Consider the following 15,229-nt stretch of genomic DNA (forward strand, 5'->3'; position numbering starts at 1 on the left):
AAAAAGCTAAACTTTTGCCATAAGAGCCATCAACAACAAAAGCAATCAATATCCTTACTTTATTTCTAATAACTTTAAAGGAGAGGAATTTAAAAAAAAAATTTGATATATTTTTATTTTCGTTTATTTAAATCAAAAATTCTAGACAATTGAAAAAATTAAGACACAATCATGTGTAACCGTATCGATTAGAGTTTTTTAACCTGCTTGTAGACCAGAAAAACAAATATCAATACAGAAAATTGGGAAAATCGGCGATCAAGGCGATCGGCGATAAATTATTACCATTATTACAAAATTGTACTAAAATTTTCTGTTTACTTAATCAAATCAAAAAACCCAGAGGTAAAACTTAAATAATAAAAAATGTTCGGAGAAACTCGGTCTTTCTTTTCCCAGTCTACAATTGGCTTTGATCAAATTATTATAAACATTAAATAATTCTGTATAATTCGAGAGTCGATAACATCAAATGAATCACTGTACAAGAGAAGGGCTTTATTAACGGATAAAGAGCAAACAAACCTAGTTTCTGGAGGTTTCTGGACAAACCTACTTTGGCACTATTTCCTATCCATTCTTCTTCAGAAAATTTTGATGGGCTAAGCCTTTTCAAAAGTGCCACTTTTACTCTTGATAATCAAAACTTGCCTTTTCAAAAGTGCCATATCCCAAAAGGAAATTATATTTTAAAGTAGTCCGACTGTTGTGTAGTCAACTAGGCAATATGTAATACGTAAATGTAATAAAATGCTCTAAAAATATCGTAAAATTTTCTTGTACCTCAATCACCGATTAATTTTTATACCATTAACATTATTGTGAGTTCTTAATAAGGTACTGTGTTAAAAATCAAAATTTTAAAAATAATTCAAAATTTTGCCCCGCGAGAGGCCCCAAAACTGTGTTTATTGTGATCAAGAGACTATGAACTATCATTCACCGCAAAATAAATCAACATTCACCGTACTTGCTGAAACAGCCGGACTACTTTAAGCAACAATCCTTTAACAATATGTGTAATATTAATTAATATTAATTGTCACAATGTCGAAAATTTAATATCAGAAATTTTTTAGCTATCGAAACCATCATACAAGGTATATTACATTAACAATTAAGAAAAAACTAAAATTATTATTCTTATCCGCAATAATTGCGGATGTTTCCAAAGTTATAATACATCATGTATTTAATTCCAAATTTTTTATAATGAAACAATGTATAAAAAAAAAATAACGATAATTAGATCCCATTTTACCACCTTTGATTAACCATTAGCTTAAAAAATATGACTTTGGAGTAAAACTTATCAAAGATGGTTAAAGGGAAATTGGTTACAGAAATAAAGATATACTGGACTCAAAATTATGTTCGTTTATACTTGTTTAAGGATAATTTTGACAATGTTATCAAGTGATTGCTCTCAGCAGATCCAAGCGCAGATCCAACATACGAATTGTTCCCTCTAATTGTGGATCCACCATAGGAATTGATTGACATATTCGACGGAGTCACTGCAGAAGATGACTGAAAATGATTAGAATTACTTTTTGGAGTTATTGTAAAATATATTCGTTTTCTGGGATTCTGGAAAGTCAGTTATTAAAGGATAAAAATATTCGGTTAAACTTGGTTAGCTATTACGGGCCAGACCTGCCAAAACTATGACCGTGCGACTTAAAATAATTGTTAATCATCGCAATATTTTATCAAATTTTGCTAGTCCTTTTCCCAAAAAAATTAAGATTTGTTATGAAGACTCTTTGACTCAACTTTTTGAACCATACTTTTCAATTTTGTACGATGATCTCCATGGCATCTAGGTCAACGAAGTTATACTTTGGCGAAAACTCATTGCAACAACAGCGACGAATGACCTCTCCTTTTCAATTTTGCGTCATTTCAAAACATATCTAAGATCGACAATGTCTTAACTTTGGCTAAACAGATTAACCTCGCTCAAGAACATCGCGACTTAGAGGTCGATGCGCACAGAGTTTTGGAAAATTTTTTTCTGTATCATACAAAATTAAGGCGCTATTCTGGTCTAGAATATGCCCTTAAACGAAATTTTCGTAATTCGAATTATTTTCGGAGATACAGTGCATCTTGTAACGCGGCATCAAAACCAGTCGAGCGTAGCGCATCGCACAATAAACGGCAAATGTTGCCGGACGACTTCAGATTTCGTTCTTTCTAGGACCTCCAATAGCAGAAGGTCCAATCTCTGACGCTAGGTAAAATTTTAAGAATCGCACTATTTGTCAATTTGTAGTAGGTTAAAGTTCTGCTTTCGGTTAAGTATCTTTAAAAATGTGACCCATCACGTTTTCAAAACGATATTCCTATAAATAACGAAAATATGAGGGTGTCTTCATCTTAAATGCGACACATTGTATAATCTAGTAAATAAATTAATTCGAAAAATCACCCTCTGTAATTTATAATTTCTTGTAGGATAAATAAAGAAAATTTGACATGTTTAACTCCTAGTAAAACTTAAAAGAACTACGGAATAAAAAAAGATCTTAAAGACAATAATTTTTACTTACCAAATTGGAAGCATTTAAAGAATTATTATGTCGTATTTCATTGAAGTTTCGTGTGGCACCATTACCAACACTGAAAAGTACCGATGAAGGTTGTCCTTGTGGTTGATTTCTAAAAATAGACTGGGATGGCTGTGGTCTACTTCCAAAAAGTATTTGATTTGCACTCGCAGCCGAGTTGGGCGTTTGAATACTATGTGATTGACGAGCAGCGCTTTCACGCTATAATTAAAATTTATAATTGTAAAACAGTAAAGGTATATATATATACCTATATATATATATATATACTAGCTGACCCGGCAAACGTTGTTTTGCCATATAAATAATTTCCTAGTAATTTCTAGTGTAGACAAAAAATAGCTTACTTATTGTAAGTATGTATGTATGTATTGTCAACGTTACTACTACACTTGATGCATAAACAATAATGATGGCCGACAACTGTGTAGGGAGTAAGAAAGAAAGGGGACCGGCTTCGTTTTCATCCCTACTCCTTGCTGTTTACTGGGTCAGAAGTGACACCTGTAGACATCTGGCGGGGATAACTAATTAAATGACGATTGATCAGTTTTCGACCGGAGAGGAAAAATGATTAAATTACTAAAATGGCTATTAAAAAATAAGGGTTGATCGTAGAAGGGTGAAAATTGAGGATTGTATGTATTTTTGTATGTTGTATCATAAAAAAAGAGAAATTAAAAATTTTGTCTAAAAAATAAAAAAAAAAATTTAGGGGTGGACTACCCCTAACATTTAGGGGGATGAAAAATAGATGTTGGCCGATTCTCAGGCCTACCCAATATGCACACAAAATTTCATCAAAATCGGTCAAGCCGTTTCGGAGGAGTATGGCAACGAAAACTGTGACACGTGAATTTTATATATTAGAAGATATATATATATATATATATATATATATATATATATATAAATATATAAAGGGGAAAACAGATAGGGGTGGCTGCTCCCCTCTAGAGATACACAAAAATGGTTCAGAGTACCCACGAATTTTTAAACTAAAAATTTTCTCCCAAATTTGACCATTCTAACCCTCTTAATATTATCAAATGGGTTTAATATGAAATTAGAATCAATGAAGCTACCTACAAATTTTCAATTTACCATCTTTATAAAAGGTGGTGAAAATTGAGAAAATGGAAACTAAATTTTTGCCCTTATTTGGACCCTCGGGGGAAAACAAAGTTATATTTACGAAAAAATGTTTCAAACGAAATTTATATTTTATAAGAAGCATTTTTTACACTGAGACTTTTCTTCTATCTCTTATGGTTTACAAGAGTCCTACGGATCCAAGACCAAATGGACTTAATGGAGTACGATTGGGAAAATTTCAGCTTGATATCTCCTTTTCGTTTTTGAGTTATTTTGTTGATGGACAGACAAACGGAAATGGGCTAATTAGGCAATTTTACGAATACCTATAACAAAATTTTGTTTCTAGCATCAATATATCTAAGCGTTACAAACTTATGACTAAATTTAATATACCCTACTCCGATATATTTCATATATAGGGTATAAAAAACTAAATCAAATCATTTTTAAAAACAAGTTTTTAGAAAAAGGGTTCCCATAAGTTGAAATGGGAAAAAAAGAAATAGCAGAAAAATAAATTTTTAGGTTAACGATTTTCACCAGTATAAACCGGAGCCAGTGTCTGTGTAACCTCAAAATTTAACTCTAGATTCACGCCTGTTTTCAGATAAATTTATGGTTAAATAAATCTAATTTTAAAATATAAATAATTTTGCGTTTTTTCTCCTAGATATATTTTTACTTTAACATAGCTTGAATTTATACTTTTCCATATTCTCCATAAATCAACTTGCCTCCATATTTGCCATCGGCTGGCGATCCCCTTGATTGAGATAGCAAAATTTGACTTTTTGCAAGCAAATGATCTATCAGCTAATAAAAACAAATAAGAAAGACCTTTAAACGGTTTTAACTCCTAAATTCAACACCCATTTCACCATTTCCAAGAGTCTCGAGTTTAATACAAAATTCGAGTTATATTCGACACAGTAATATCGAACCTTTGTGTTATTGAAGATAAAAGAAACTGATTTTAACAATTTTCTTACCTTAACATGATCCTGTAGACGTTTGTAATCCTTGTGCAAAGTGTTATAATGTTCGCTCAACTTTACATATTCGGCTTTTAAATTAGCGTACTTTTTAAAAATACACTTAAACATACGTTCTCTTAATCCATTTTGATAATCTATTATCTGAATATTGATTATGATAATTACTTGATCAAGTAGAAACACGAGAAATTGGTGACAGTTAAGTGTATACTAAGAAGCTTACGTGACAACTTTCGATAATTCAATGTTTTTTATGTCGCTTAATAATTTCTAAATAATGTTGAAAAAAAATAGATTTTAGCTTACATCTGGCAAAATATTCCTCTGGGCAATAATACGGCAGTCAAATTCTATATTAAAATCGCAAAACGAGCTGTGTGGCACCCATTTTGGTAATTGGTATTTATACACTTCTCAGGGGAGTGAAAAAACAATGATGTTCCTTGTATTTTTTATAAAGCACATTTTTTATATTTAAACTTTTGTTCTATCTCTCTAACGGTTGAATATATTAAGCAAGACTTTAACATTTCTGAAAAGCATGTAAATTTTTAAGCATCATTTCTCAAAACCCATTAGATATACCTATACGAAGCTGTGGGTTCGCTTCAATTGTAACAAAAATAAATATACTTTCAAAATGATAGTAGCAGCTAAAGTCAAAAGCTCACAGTTTTGGAATTGAACTGCAAAAATTGAGAAAAGTTCGAAAATTTTACAGTTTTTTACGGATTAACTTTTTTTCAACACAACTTTTTTTTACTTGCAAAACGTAGTTTTACACTCTCCTAAGTGTTCCAAATAACATTCCAACAAAGCAACTTTACATCGCGTTTTGCAATTTTAGTTTTTTTTTTTAATGATTTTATTGGCGTATAAGTGAAAGACTTTACTTTTATAATTTATTTTTAAGGACGACCTAACCAACGTAAGATAGATTTATTTCAACTGTCACCAACTTTGGATTAAAAAGCCTAACGATGCAACAACCTACCTTTTTACATTTCATTTGCATCTCTTCAAGGACAGTTCCGACATCAGCGAAAAACTCTTGTACTTCAGGTGGAGCTTGCGTCAATAGGATCACTTCACACTTTGGGCTTGATTGACAACATTTTTTTCCTTGAGCTACGAAATAAGATTAAAAGAAATATTGGGCTAAACGTTTTTTAAGGATGTATGAGCATGACAACAATGTTTGATTTAAAGGCTCAAAATTTGTTTATAGGTAGTCTTTTACTCAAAGAATATGTGGTTAAAATTTCAGCTTAGGTATCCGTGCAAATTTTTAAGAAAAAAGTCATTAAAAATCGATATAAAATACATTGGCTCTTATGGAGGAATCTCAAAAAACGACATATTTTGGAAGTTTTTGATAGTTTTCATTTGGAATGAATGAAAACAAATTAAAAAAAAACTTTTTAATAGAGAGTAAACATATTAGCAATGAATTAGAAAAGGAAAAAACTAAGTGTCACCGTCCATATAAGGGACGTAAGAGCAGGGTAGATTAAGGGTTGAAATTATTTTTATCTTATTTTCAACTTTGATGATGAATTTTGTTATAACTTCATGAATGTAGAAAATTTTATTCTTACCTTTTGTCTTATATCGTCAAGTAATAATATAAATTTATCATCAAAATTGAAAATATCTATTTTTAAATTTGTGCCCCCACTACCATGCTCATACATCCTTAAATAATACCAAATTAATTTTTCGTTCTTTCACGCTATTTTTAACCCCCGAACCAAAAAAAGGTGTGTTATACGTTTGACCGCTATGAGTGTGTGACTGTACCTATGTCTTTTTGTGACATCGTAGCGCCTAAACGGATGAACCGATTTGGATTTTTGTCCCATCCGTTTGAAAGGTAATTTAATGGAAAATGTTCTTAGCTGAGTTTCATGTTCGAGTTTAAGTTTTCGTACCCGGGAAAACTTTAAAATAGGTGGTGATCCTCAAAATCAGTTCAGTTTGGAGAAGGCTCTAAGGAAAAAGATAATTTAATGGACAGTGTTCTTAAATATGTTTCAAGTGCGAGTTTAGGCTTCCGTACCTGAAATTTTTCGGGGCTTATTAAATTTTGTAAATTTACTTGACAAATGATATTTTTTTTAAATTAATATTTTAGAGAGTAAAATTTGTAACCTAATACTGTTTTTACTTTAATCCGAAAATTTCGATTACTTTTGTAAACAAAGCGATAACTTTTGCATTTCTAAAACAGCAAATCATTTTTCAGACGTTTATTTTCGTAGAGTTTCTTTAAATGGATAAAAAAATTCAACAAAACTTTGACCCCGGGTTCGAATTGTTCAATATGGCGTTCACATCTCAATTTTTTATCCATGATTCCTGGTGGGTCATTTCGCCCGAAAAATTATAGCATGAGCTTGTTGTCTATTGCTGTATAAATTTCAAAACAAATTTTATACCTATTTTAATTGCAATGGACATTTTAGCAGTGTTCTGGGCGACATATTTTGATGAGAAATTCTGGTATATCTCCTCGATATACAACGAATAATAATAATAAATGTTTGAAAAGTCTCGCTTAGGTTTCAAGCAATGGTCGTCTGAAAATGGAAATTTGCTTACTAATACAATGAATAAGCCGTAAAAAAGTGTCGAACGAATCTAATGCCAGAATAACGGATTCTGTCACGTATTCCCAAAACCGTGTCATTTTTGCCAAGAATTTCACTTTTTTGGCACAAAAACGACAAACTAAGTATTTATCGCACAAACCCAGCTTTAGGAGGTATTTTTGACCGCTGATTACGAATTCGATGCCTGATTACACGGATTTTATGATTCGTAATCAACGAACAAAAATACCCCTTAGAGCACAGTTTGAACGATAAATACTTAGGTTTATCGTTTTTGTGCCAAAAAAATTTTTTACCAAAAATGGCACGATTTTCGGAATACGTGACAGAATCCGTTTATCTGACATCAGATATTCGCAATTAGCGACCAAAAATGCCTCCTAGATATTAACGGCTTGAACGATAAATACTTAGTTTTCCGTTTTTGTGCCAATAAGTGAAATTTCGTGTTTTCGTATCAAAAAGCACACGGTTTTTGGAATACGTAACAGTGTAATCTGACATCGGATTCGTATTCAGCGACCAAAAATATTTACTAGACGACAATGTTAAGCCAAAATAAGCACTACATATGCCTCTCGCTGGGACCCCCTTATAGCAAGGTTAAATTGGCTGAATGTTGGGTCCTATAAACACTTTACAAAAAGTTTCATTAAAATCACTGCTGTTTCCCAACTTTTGCTTTCATTCCAGCTTATTGGTTGTACTATACTACCTATATGTATTTTATAATTTTTATTCATGAAAATATTAGAGTTAATTTGACCCGAGTCTAAAAATATAGGCCAAAAAATATTAATAAAAAGAACTCATTAGGAATGCTTATCTGTAGTTCAAGCCCCCTTCTCCTCTAAATTTACTTAGAAAGATGTTACTTAGCTCAATAAATGCTTTTGTAACGTTTCTAAGTTATAAAAATGAGCGTGTTTAAAAATATCATTTCGTGAAAAATGCGACTGAAGTTAAATTTAATAGAATCAACTGTTTTTATAAATATTGCGTAACCCTTTGAAGGTATTAATGACTATCACATCCAATAAATTTAATTATAAAAATTTACCTTTTTGTAAGCACTTAGAACTACAATACAATTTTCCACAACTACTAATATAAAATAAATGTTCAGTTTCTTCTTTAAGTTGCACATAACATGTATAACAGTGTACGTAATCCATTTTCTTTTGAAAAATTTGCAAAGTAACTATCTTTCCTGTCAACTTTAATTCTAAATCATCAGAAAAACTTTAAGTCTTAATTTTCAATCGTTTTTCAATTGTTTTTTATTGTAATAAGTACTGACATCTGTTGAACCAATACAATAATTATTATTTAATCATATACTTGATATATAAACAACATCCTTCTTTGTCTTTTACAATCACAAATAAGAGCATAGAAAGAGATAGCCTTATGGAAATATCTCTAGGTATACGGCACCTCACATATCAAGGACCCTAGGTTAATGGCACCTCACTCATATATCTTGAAAAAAAAAATAGATTGTCAAACTCTGCCAAAAATCTATTATGTAAAACTTTAAATATATCAGGAATCTTTGGAAAATTTTTATTTTCCTATTATTCAATTGGCCTATTATTCAAATTACAAAAATTAACAAAATCGATTTCCTAAATCAAGCAAGTGAAAACAAACAATTGACTGAGTTAATTGTTGAAATGTATAGACAGTGTTGATTACACTGTCACATTACACATACATAACTGATATTACCATATAATACATACTATACAATTTGCGCCTAATTTGCGCCCTCGCGGGTAAACAGTGATGTTTACGAAAAAATGTTTCAAACAAAAGTTGTTCATTTTTTTATAAGGAACATTTTTTACATTTAAACTTTTGTTCTACCTCTAACGATTTACAAGATGGGTCCTACGGACCCAAGACCCAATTAATCCATGTTGCTCATTTACGAACTCGACTTCAATTTTTACGTCCTAAGCACGCTAATAAATTTCAGCTTGATATGTCTTCTCGCTTTTGAGTTATCTTGTTGACAGACAGACAGACGGATAGACAACCGGAAATGGACTAATTAGGTGATTTTTTTAACACCTATGTAAAAATTTTTTTCGTAGCATCAATATTTTCAAGCGTTACAAACTTGGGACTAAACTTAATATACTATGATATATATTACATATATACATGGTATAAAAATTACAATTTTGAATATCTCTTTTTTTACAGTTAGTATAGACGCTTTTAACATTACATCAAGGCACCTGGCCCAAATCTAAAATGCATCGAATGAGATCATTATATTTGTCTTATTTCGGTAAAAATTGATCATAAATTGCTCGATTTTAAATCAACAAATTTTAGGTGCGGGTATAAATCTGACAATATTTAACGAAATAAGGCCTACAAGATTACATTGTTTGGTGTTTTTTATCCTCTAAAATTGTTAACTATTTTTTAACTCTCCTCAATTTATTTTAACTTTTTTGGAATTTCGAACGCCTCGACTGTGCTTCAAAGAAGAGAATAGAATGAGCGTAAAAAGCTGGCCACAGCTATACTCTGATCAAAAAATAGGACCATATCGAAACAATCCCTTTTTGAATTGAAATTCTTTCAATTTGAATCCAATGGAAATTAATATTTTCTAAATAATTTTGGGAAACTCACAGTCAGTCAGAAATTTCGAGATTTCCGGGTTACTTACAGTCGCCTGATAAATTTTCAAATGATCCAAAATCTCCATCAGCTGCCAGTTCAAAGATAAAGCTATCTAAAATTATTTAGGTGTTTCGATCCAAAACGAAAATGTTACTAATAAACTGAAATTAATAAATAATGATGTGGGTGGCCTCTGTTATATGCATATAGGTCAGAGAAATAGTGGTTAAACCCCATCATTTATTTATAAACTGAAATTTTGTGTGTCAATGAATGTGTATTTAGTATGCCTTCTGTATAAATTTCAAGTCGATTCTCTGTACAGTTTATGATAATTTATTTATAAAAAACAGCGCTTTTTTCATAGTGGAGTGGTATATTAGTCAATAAGTGCTTTTGAATATGTCTTATCATTTACATAAAAAACTGATCAATATTCCTCAAGTTTTAAGCTTCATCAAAATCATAACAAAATTAAGAACACGTAGGTACACACAAAAATAAAAAACTTTTTTTGGTAAAAACACTGACTTTGTTAGTTAATTTCTCCTAATCCGTACAGAAAATCGATATGGATTTCTCACAAAAGACGTATAAAAGGATGATTAATTGTCACACGAATCTTTACATTCATAAAATAGGCATTCTCTACTTTACAGTTATTTTTATTGATCTTTCAGAGTATGTACGCGATATTTGGACTACATTATAAACATGTTTTGACACTATTATAGAGTGGACCACTTCAAGACAGATTTTATAGAATTAACACATACTCCTCTAATATTTTATCCACTCTACAGAAATCAATTGGTTCGCAGCTATTTTAGCCACGAGAATTATTGTTTAAAAAAACAAAAAACTACAAAATTAAATTGTTTTTTAAAATTTTATTATGCAAGAGTATTTTCAATTTCCATTTGTAATCTTTGTTGAGTTAATAATGCAACATCAACCATAGCTTCTGGGATTAACAATTCTTTAATCGAATATTTCATAGACTCCTCGAATGCTGCCACAATACTCGTATCATACAACATTATCTTACTTTGTGCTAAGGCTAATATACAATTACGTAGTCGGGCAATTACTTCTCGTTCTGCTCTAGGAACCGCCTATACAAAAATGAAACACACAAAATTATTTAAATGAAATAAGCAAATTTTTAAGATAAATACCTCTTCTAAGTTTTGAACGAAACCGCCAGTCTCTTCAGTGTGGCTTACAGTAGGTCCAATAAATATAAAACCATTGTTACCCAAAATTACACTAGCGCCGCATGGTAATACATGAAAATGTGTTTTCCGGCGTTTTATAAGAAATGGTGTTACTTTTAATAAAACCCCTTGTGAGAGCTGAAAATAGTTTTAAAAAATTTAGTACCATATACTCCAGTATACGAGGAAAAAACAGGATGAATTCTATATTTTGACCTATAGGATCGAGTTTGTTCACTTTCTAGATCAAAACTTATATGAGGCCGAGTGGTGCTTTTGCCCAGAGAGTTGTACCTACCCCTTTCAGTGTGGGAAAAAATATATGTTGAAAATGACAACAGGAATCGATAGAGTGGTGAATTCTATGAAAAAGTTTCATTCAAGTATATGTCGATAAGTCAATACTTTCGGAGATATTGGCGATTGAAAGTCGAAGTATTTGACGTCAAATAACTGCAAAATTTGACGTTTTTTGAAAAAAGTATATCATACACTTTGTCAAGTATTATAAAAAACCTTGAAAAATGAACGGAATTATAATAAAAAGAAATTTCCTCGTAATTTTTTTAAATGTTTTATTCAGCACAAATACGAATTTACCACGAGAACTAAAATTAATGCCTGCCTCTTTCCAATTTACTTTACGTAGACATTGACAGCATGCTCAAAAAGTTCTAGCAGTTTCTAATATATATTATCAATTTTAATGCTAAATTTGTTCCCTCTAAACTTTTTTTGTAACTTTATTATTTTTTGAGTTATTTAACGAAAACGACAATTTTTGCGTTTAAATTGAAATATTTTGAAAACTGTAAATCCGAAACTCGAAGAAATATTTGAGCATGTTGTCAGTACTTGAATAAATTTCAAAGGCGCAAGTATTAACTTTAATTCCCGTGATAAATTCATTAGTATTTATCCTGAATAAAACATAAAAAAAGATACGAGCAACTTTCTTTTCATTATAACGCCGTTAATTTCCATGCAAATGAATTGATCTTTTTTTATTTAAGGGTTTTTTATAATACTTTAAAAAGTATACGGTACTTTTTCAAAAAACGTCCAATTTTTCAGGTATTTGATCAAAGCCGTCCGTATTAACAAGTAGACAGAATAGGCAGTTGCCTGCGGCCCCCGAAAAAAGATAAAGACTTAAAATTTTCTTACAAACATAAAATTCTAGAGAGTGAAAGAAAAATATAATCAGAACTGAAAATAAATTTTACTCAAATAAATAAAACTCAATTGACCGCATTCAAAAGGCGACGACCGACAAACTAGACAAGGTTCCTAAAAAAAGGACATTTCCGACTCATTTGACAAATTGTATGAGAAATCGTAAAACGTACTCGTCGTAGAAAAAAACAACCTAATGACGGAAATGCTCCAGAAGTAGAATTTTCTTCTCGCGATGATTTTAGGACAAAAGCTTTCCTCGAAATCATCGACAATCTTCACAGTGAAATCAAACGACGTGCGAAAGTGTATATGGAAGTTTCAGAGATTTGCATTTCTCATAAACTTTTCTCTAAGTGATGGAGACCTCCACGAAGCTATAAATAACTTAGTTCGTTTTTATTCTAGAGATTTGGAAGAATTTTTCATTGAAATGAAACAATTCCAAAGTTACGTGAACTTCAGATACACTGATGCACAAAAAACTCATAGTCATTTGTATAAGATTCTAATGGAAGATCATTAGCCGATGTATTTCCAAACACAGAAATAACTCTTCGGATTTTATTCACATTAATGATCACAAATTGTTATACCGAACGATCCTTCTCGCAATTAAAAAGAATCAAAGCTGCTGAAAGAGCTACAACGCGACAAGAGCGACTCGAGATGTTAGGTATACTTTGCATTGAGTCAGATTTATTGAACAAAATCGATATTGATGATATAATTGATGAATTTGCCGAAAACAAATGTAGAAAACGACATGTGACAATAAAATTTTTATGAAAGATATAAGTTTGTATTTTTTAATCGAAAAAAGAAGGGAACGGACGTGAGAAAAAAGGGCTCCAAATTGATGGTTGCCTAGGGCCTCGTTGAGGGTTAATCAGGCCCTGTATTTGATTTTAAATATTACGAATTCCAATCTTCAATAACTCGAAAAGTAATGATTTTTCTCTTTCGATTTCCGTTGTAATTTTCAACATATTTGTTTTCCAACCCCTGGCTACTACTACTCGACATCATATAACTTTTGGTTCTTGGGGTTTTATCGACTTATCGTCAAATTTGCAAGTTAATCGGAGCAATAGGAGTAATTTAGACGTTTAATCCTCGTTTACTGGAGTAGATACCTAAACATAAATTAAATAATACTTGTTTACTTTTCCATATTTAAGACTTCTCGTGTGCAATGACAAAGATCCATCGGAATATGTATTTTGTACTTCTGCACTAATTAAATCACCTTCTTGTAAATAACATCTCATCATTTGTTCATCTTCAGCGGATCTGCGTCTCTAAAATTTATAAAAATTTTCAATTAATATTATTTCCATTTTTATTGAATGTGACTTAAACTTACTAATTCCCCACCAGGTAAATTAACCGAAGCTAAGAGTAACACAGATTCTAATCTTGAATTCGTATCAACCTTCCAACGCTTTTGTTGTACTTCAGTTATTCGTCCGATTACAACATCACCGACTTCACCATTATAGCGATTTTTTATCGGACGAACTGATATTAGACGATTCACTTGTTCCACAACACCTGCTACGGAAGCACGTATCACTTTATCATCTGAATATGTACCATGTCCCCTAAAATTTTAAATTTTTTTATTATAAAATAACAAAATAATATTTGTATTCAAATTTGAATTTCTAACCTCATAAATCCTGCTTGTTCAATTATTACTTCTCCAGGTGTATAAATTTTTGGAATATTTTCATTTAAGGATACATTTGGATCGGTACGATCTATCGCCAGTCGAATATGGATTTTCGATGACATTTTTTAATTAACTAAAAAAAACAAATTCAAATTTTAAAAACATGCAGTTTTTGACAGATGTTTTGATTGTATGCATCAAAGAGTATAGGATAGAGGAGGAGGCTGCCCGTAAGAGCTAATGTGAAATCGTAGTATCGAGTTTCAGCGCCTGTACCGAGTAAAAGGGTCCCTCTATGCAGGGTATGCAGGGTTCCTGGAACACCAATGCCATCTTAATATAATGCAATTCTAGGGTCACTTTTTTAAGGATGGATACCCAATATTAAATTTGAAGTTATTTTATTCAATTTAAAGTATGTTGAAGAATAAACTCCACTCTTTCGATTACATGGAAAAAATAGTACTTTTCCGTGGGTTTAAGAGAAATAATCGAAATTGAAAGCGTCATTTAACTCCGGGTTATTTTTGCCGGAAGTAGTTTAAGTTAGAAAAAAATTAAAAAATATGATACGTAAAATTGAACTCAAGTAAAAAAAAATACTAATTTTTGAAAACTATGCACTTTTTAGAATTATTTTATGCAAAAAAAAATGGTCGTTACTGTGGTTTTTGTAGAAATATTTGAGTTCAATTTTGGGAAAGTCAATCGTGAGAAATGTCATTATTTACTTTTATGTCATTTAAATGTCATTATGACATTATTTTATGAAAATTTCAAGTCAAATTACATACTTGTTTTATGTATTATTCTCTATAAAAATTAATTAAAAAATTAATTAGATATACTGCGGAATTTGACATGGCATCCATCCTTAACACAATGATTGTGCTGTTTTACCTCTACACTCCATAGTCCACACTCGCGAAGTAGTCAAACTTAATAGCATAGATAAAATATAGTAGTGGGAACTTAATAGTCGCTCCCGCAAATTCCGACAAACTTAAGGGGTAACGATATTTCTTGTTCATATTGGCGCGGCCATGTTTTTTCTTATTGCTGATATCTGGCGTCGAGAAGAAAACATGTATATAAAGCTACCTACATTTTGTCATTATGGAAACGAACCTTTTTGAAAGTATTTTGTACAAAATGCAAAATTATTATCTGGTCTGATTTATAATCATAACTTACATTAAAATCGAATAATCTACTCTTACATATAAATTTAAATAAATAA

At 31.1% G+C, this 15,229-nt stretch overlaps 2 protein-coding genes across 2 annotated transcripts; both read right to left on the reverse strand.

Moving 5' to 3' along the window:
* Window positions 1–1,368: 1,368 nt before the first annotated feature.
* On the reverse strand, window positions 1,369–8,453 carry LOC123293060. Its single transcript, XM_044873776.1, has 5 exons — window positions 8,339–8,453; window positions 5,661–5,794; window positions 4,661–4,807; window positions 2,556–2,774; window positions 1,369–1,530 (listed from the first exon to the last, which is right to left on the reverse strand). The coding sequence occupies exons 1-5, from the start codon at window positions 8,451–8,453 to the stop codon at window positions 1,369–1,371; spliced, it is 777 nt and encodes a 258-aa protein (XP_044729711.1).
* Window positions 8,454–10,814: 2,361 nt separating this feature from the next.
* LOC123293061 (exosome complex component RRP4) lies at window positions 10,815–14,201 on the reverse strand. Its single transcript, XM_044873777.1, has 5 exons — window positions 13,987–14,201; window positions 13,681–13,918; window positions 13,481–13,615; window positions 11,100–11,276; window positions 10,815–11,036 (listed from the first exon to the last, which is right to left on the reverse strand). The coding sequence occupies exons 1-5, from the start codon at window positions 14,109–14,111 to the stop codon at window positions 10,815–10,817; spliced, it is 897 nt and encodes a 298-aa protein (XP_044729712.1). The 5' UTR covers window positions 14,112–14,201.
* Between the last annotated feature and the right edge of the window lie 1,028 nt (window positions 14,202–15,229).

The sequence above is a fragment of the Chrysoperla carnea genome, chromosome 2 (assembly GCF_905475395.1).
Source record: "Chrysoperla carnea chromosome 2, inChrCarn1.1, whole genome shotgun sequence".
Lineage (NCBI taxonomy): Eukaryota > Metazoa > Arthropoda > Insecta > Neuroptera > Chrysopidae > Chrysoperla > Chrysoperla carnea.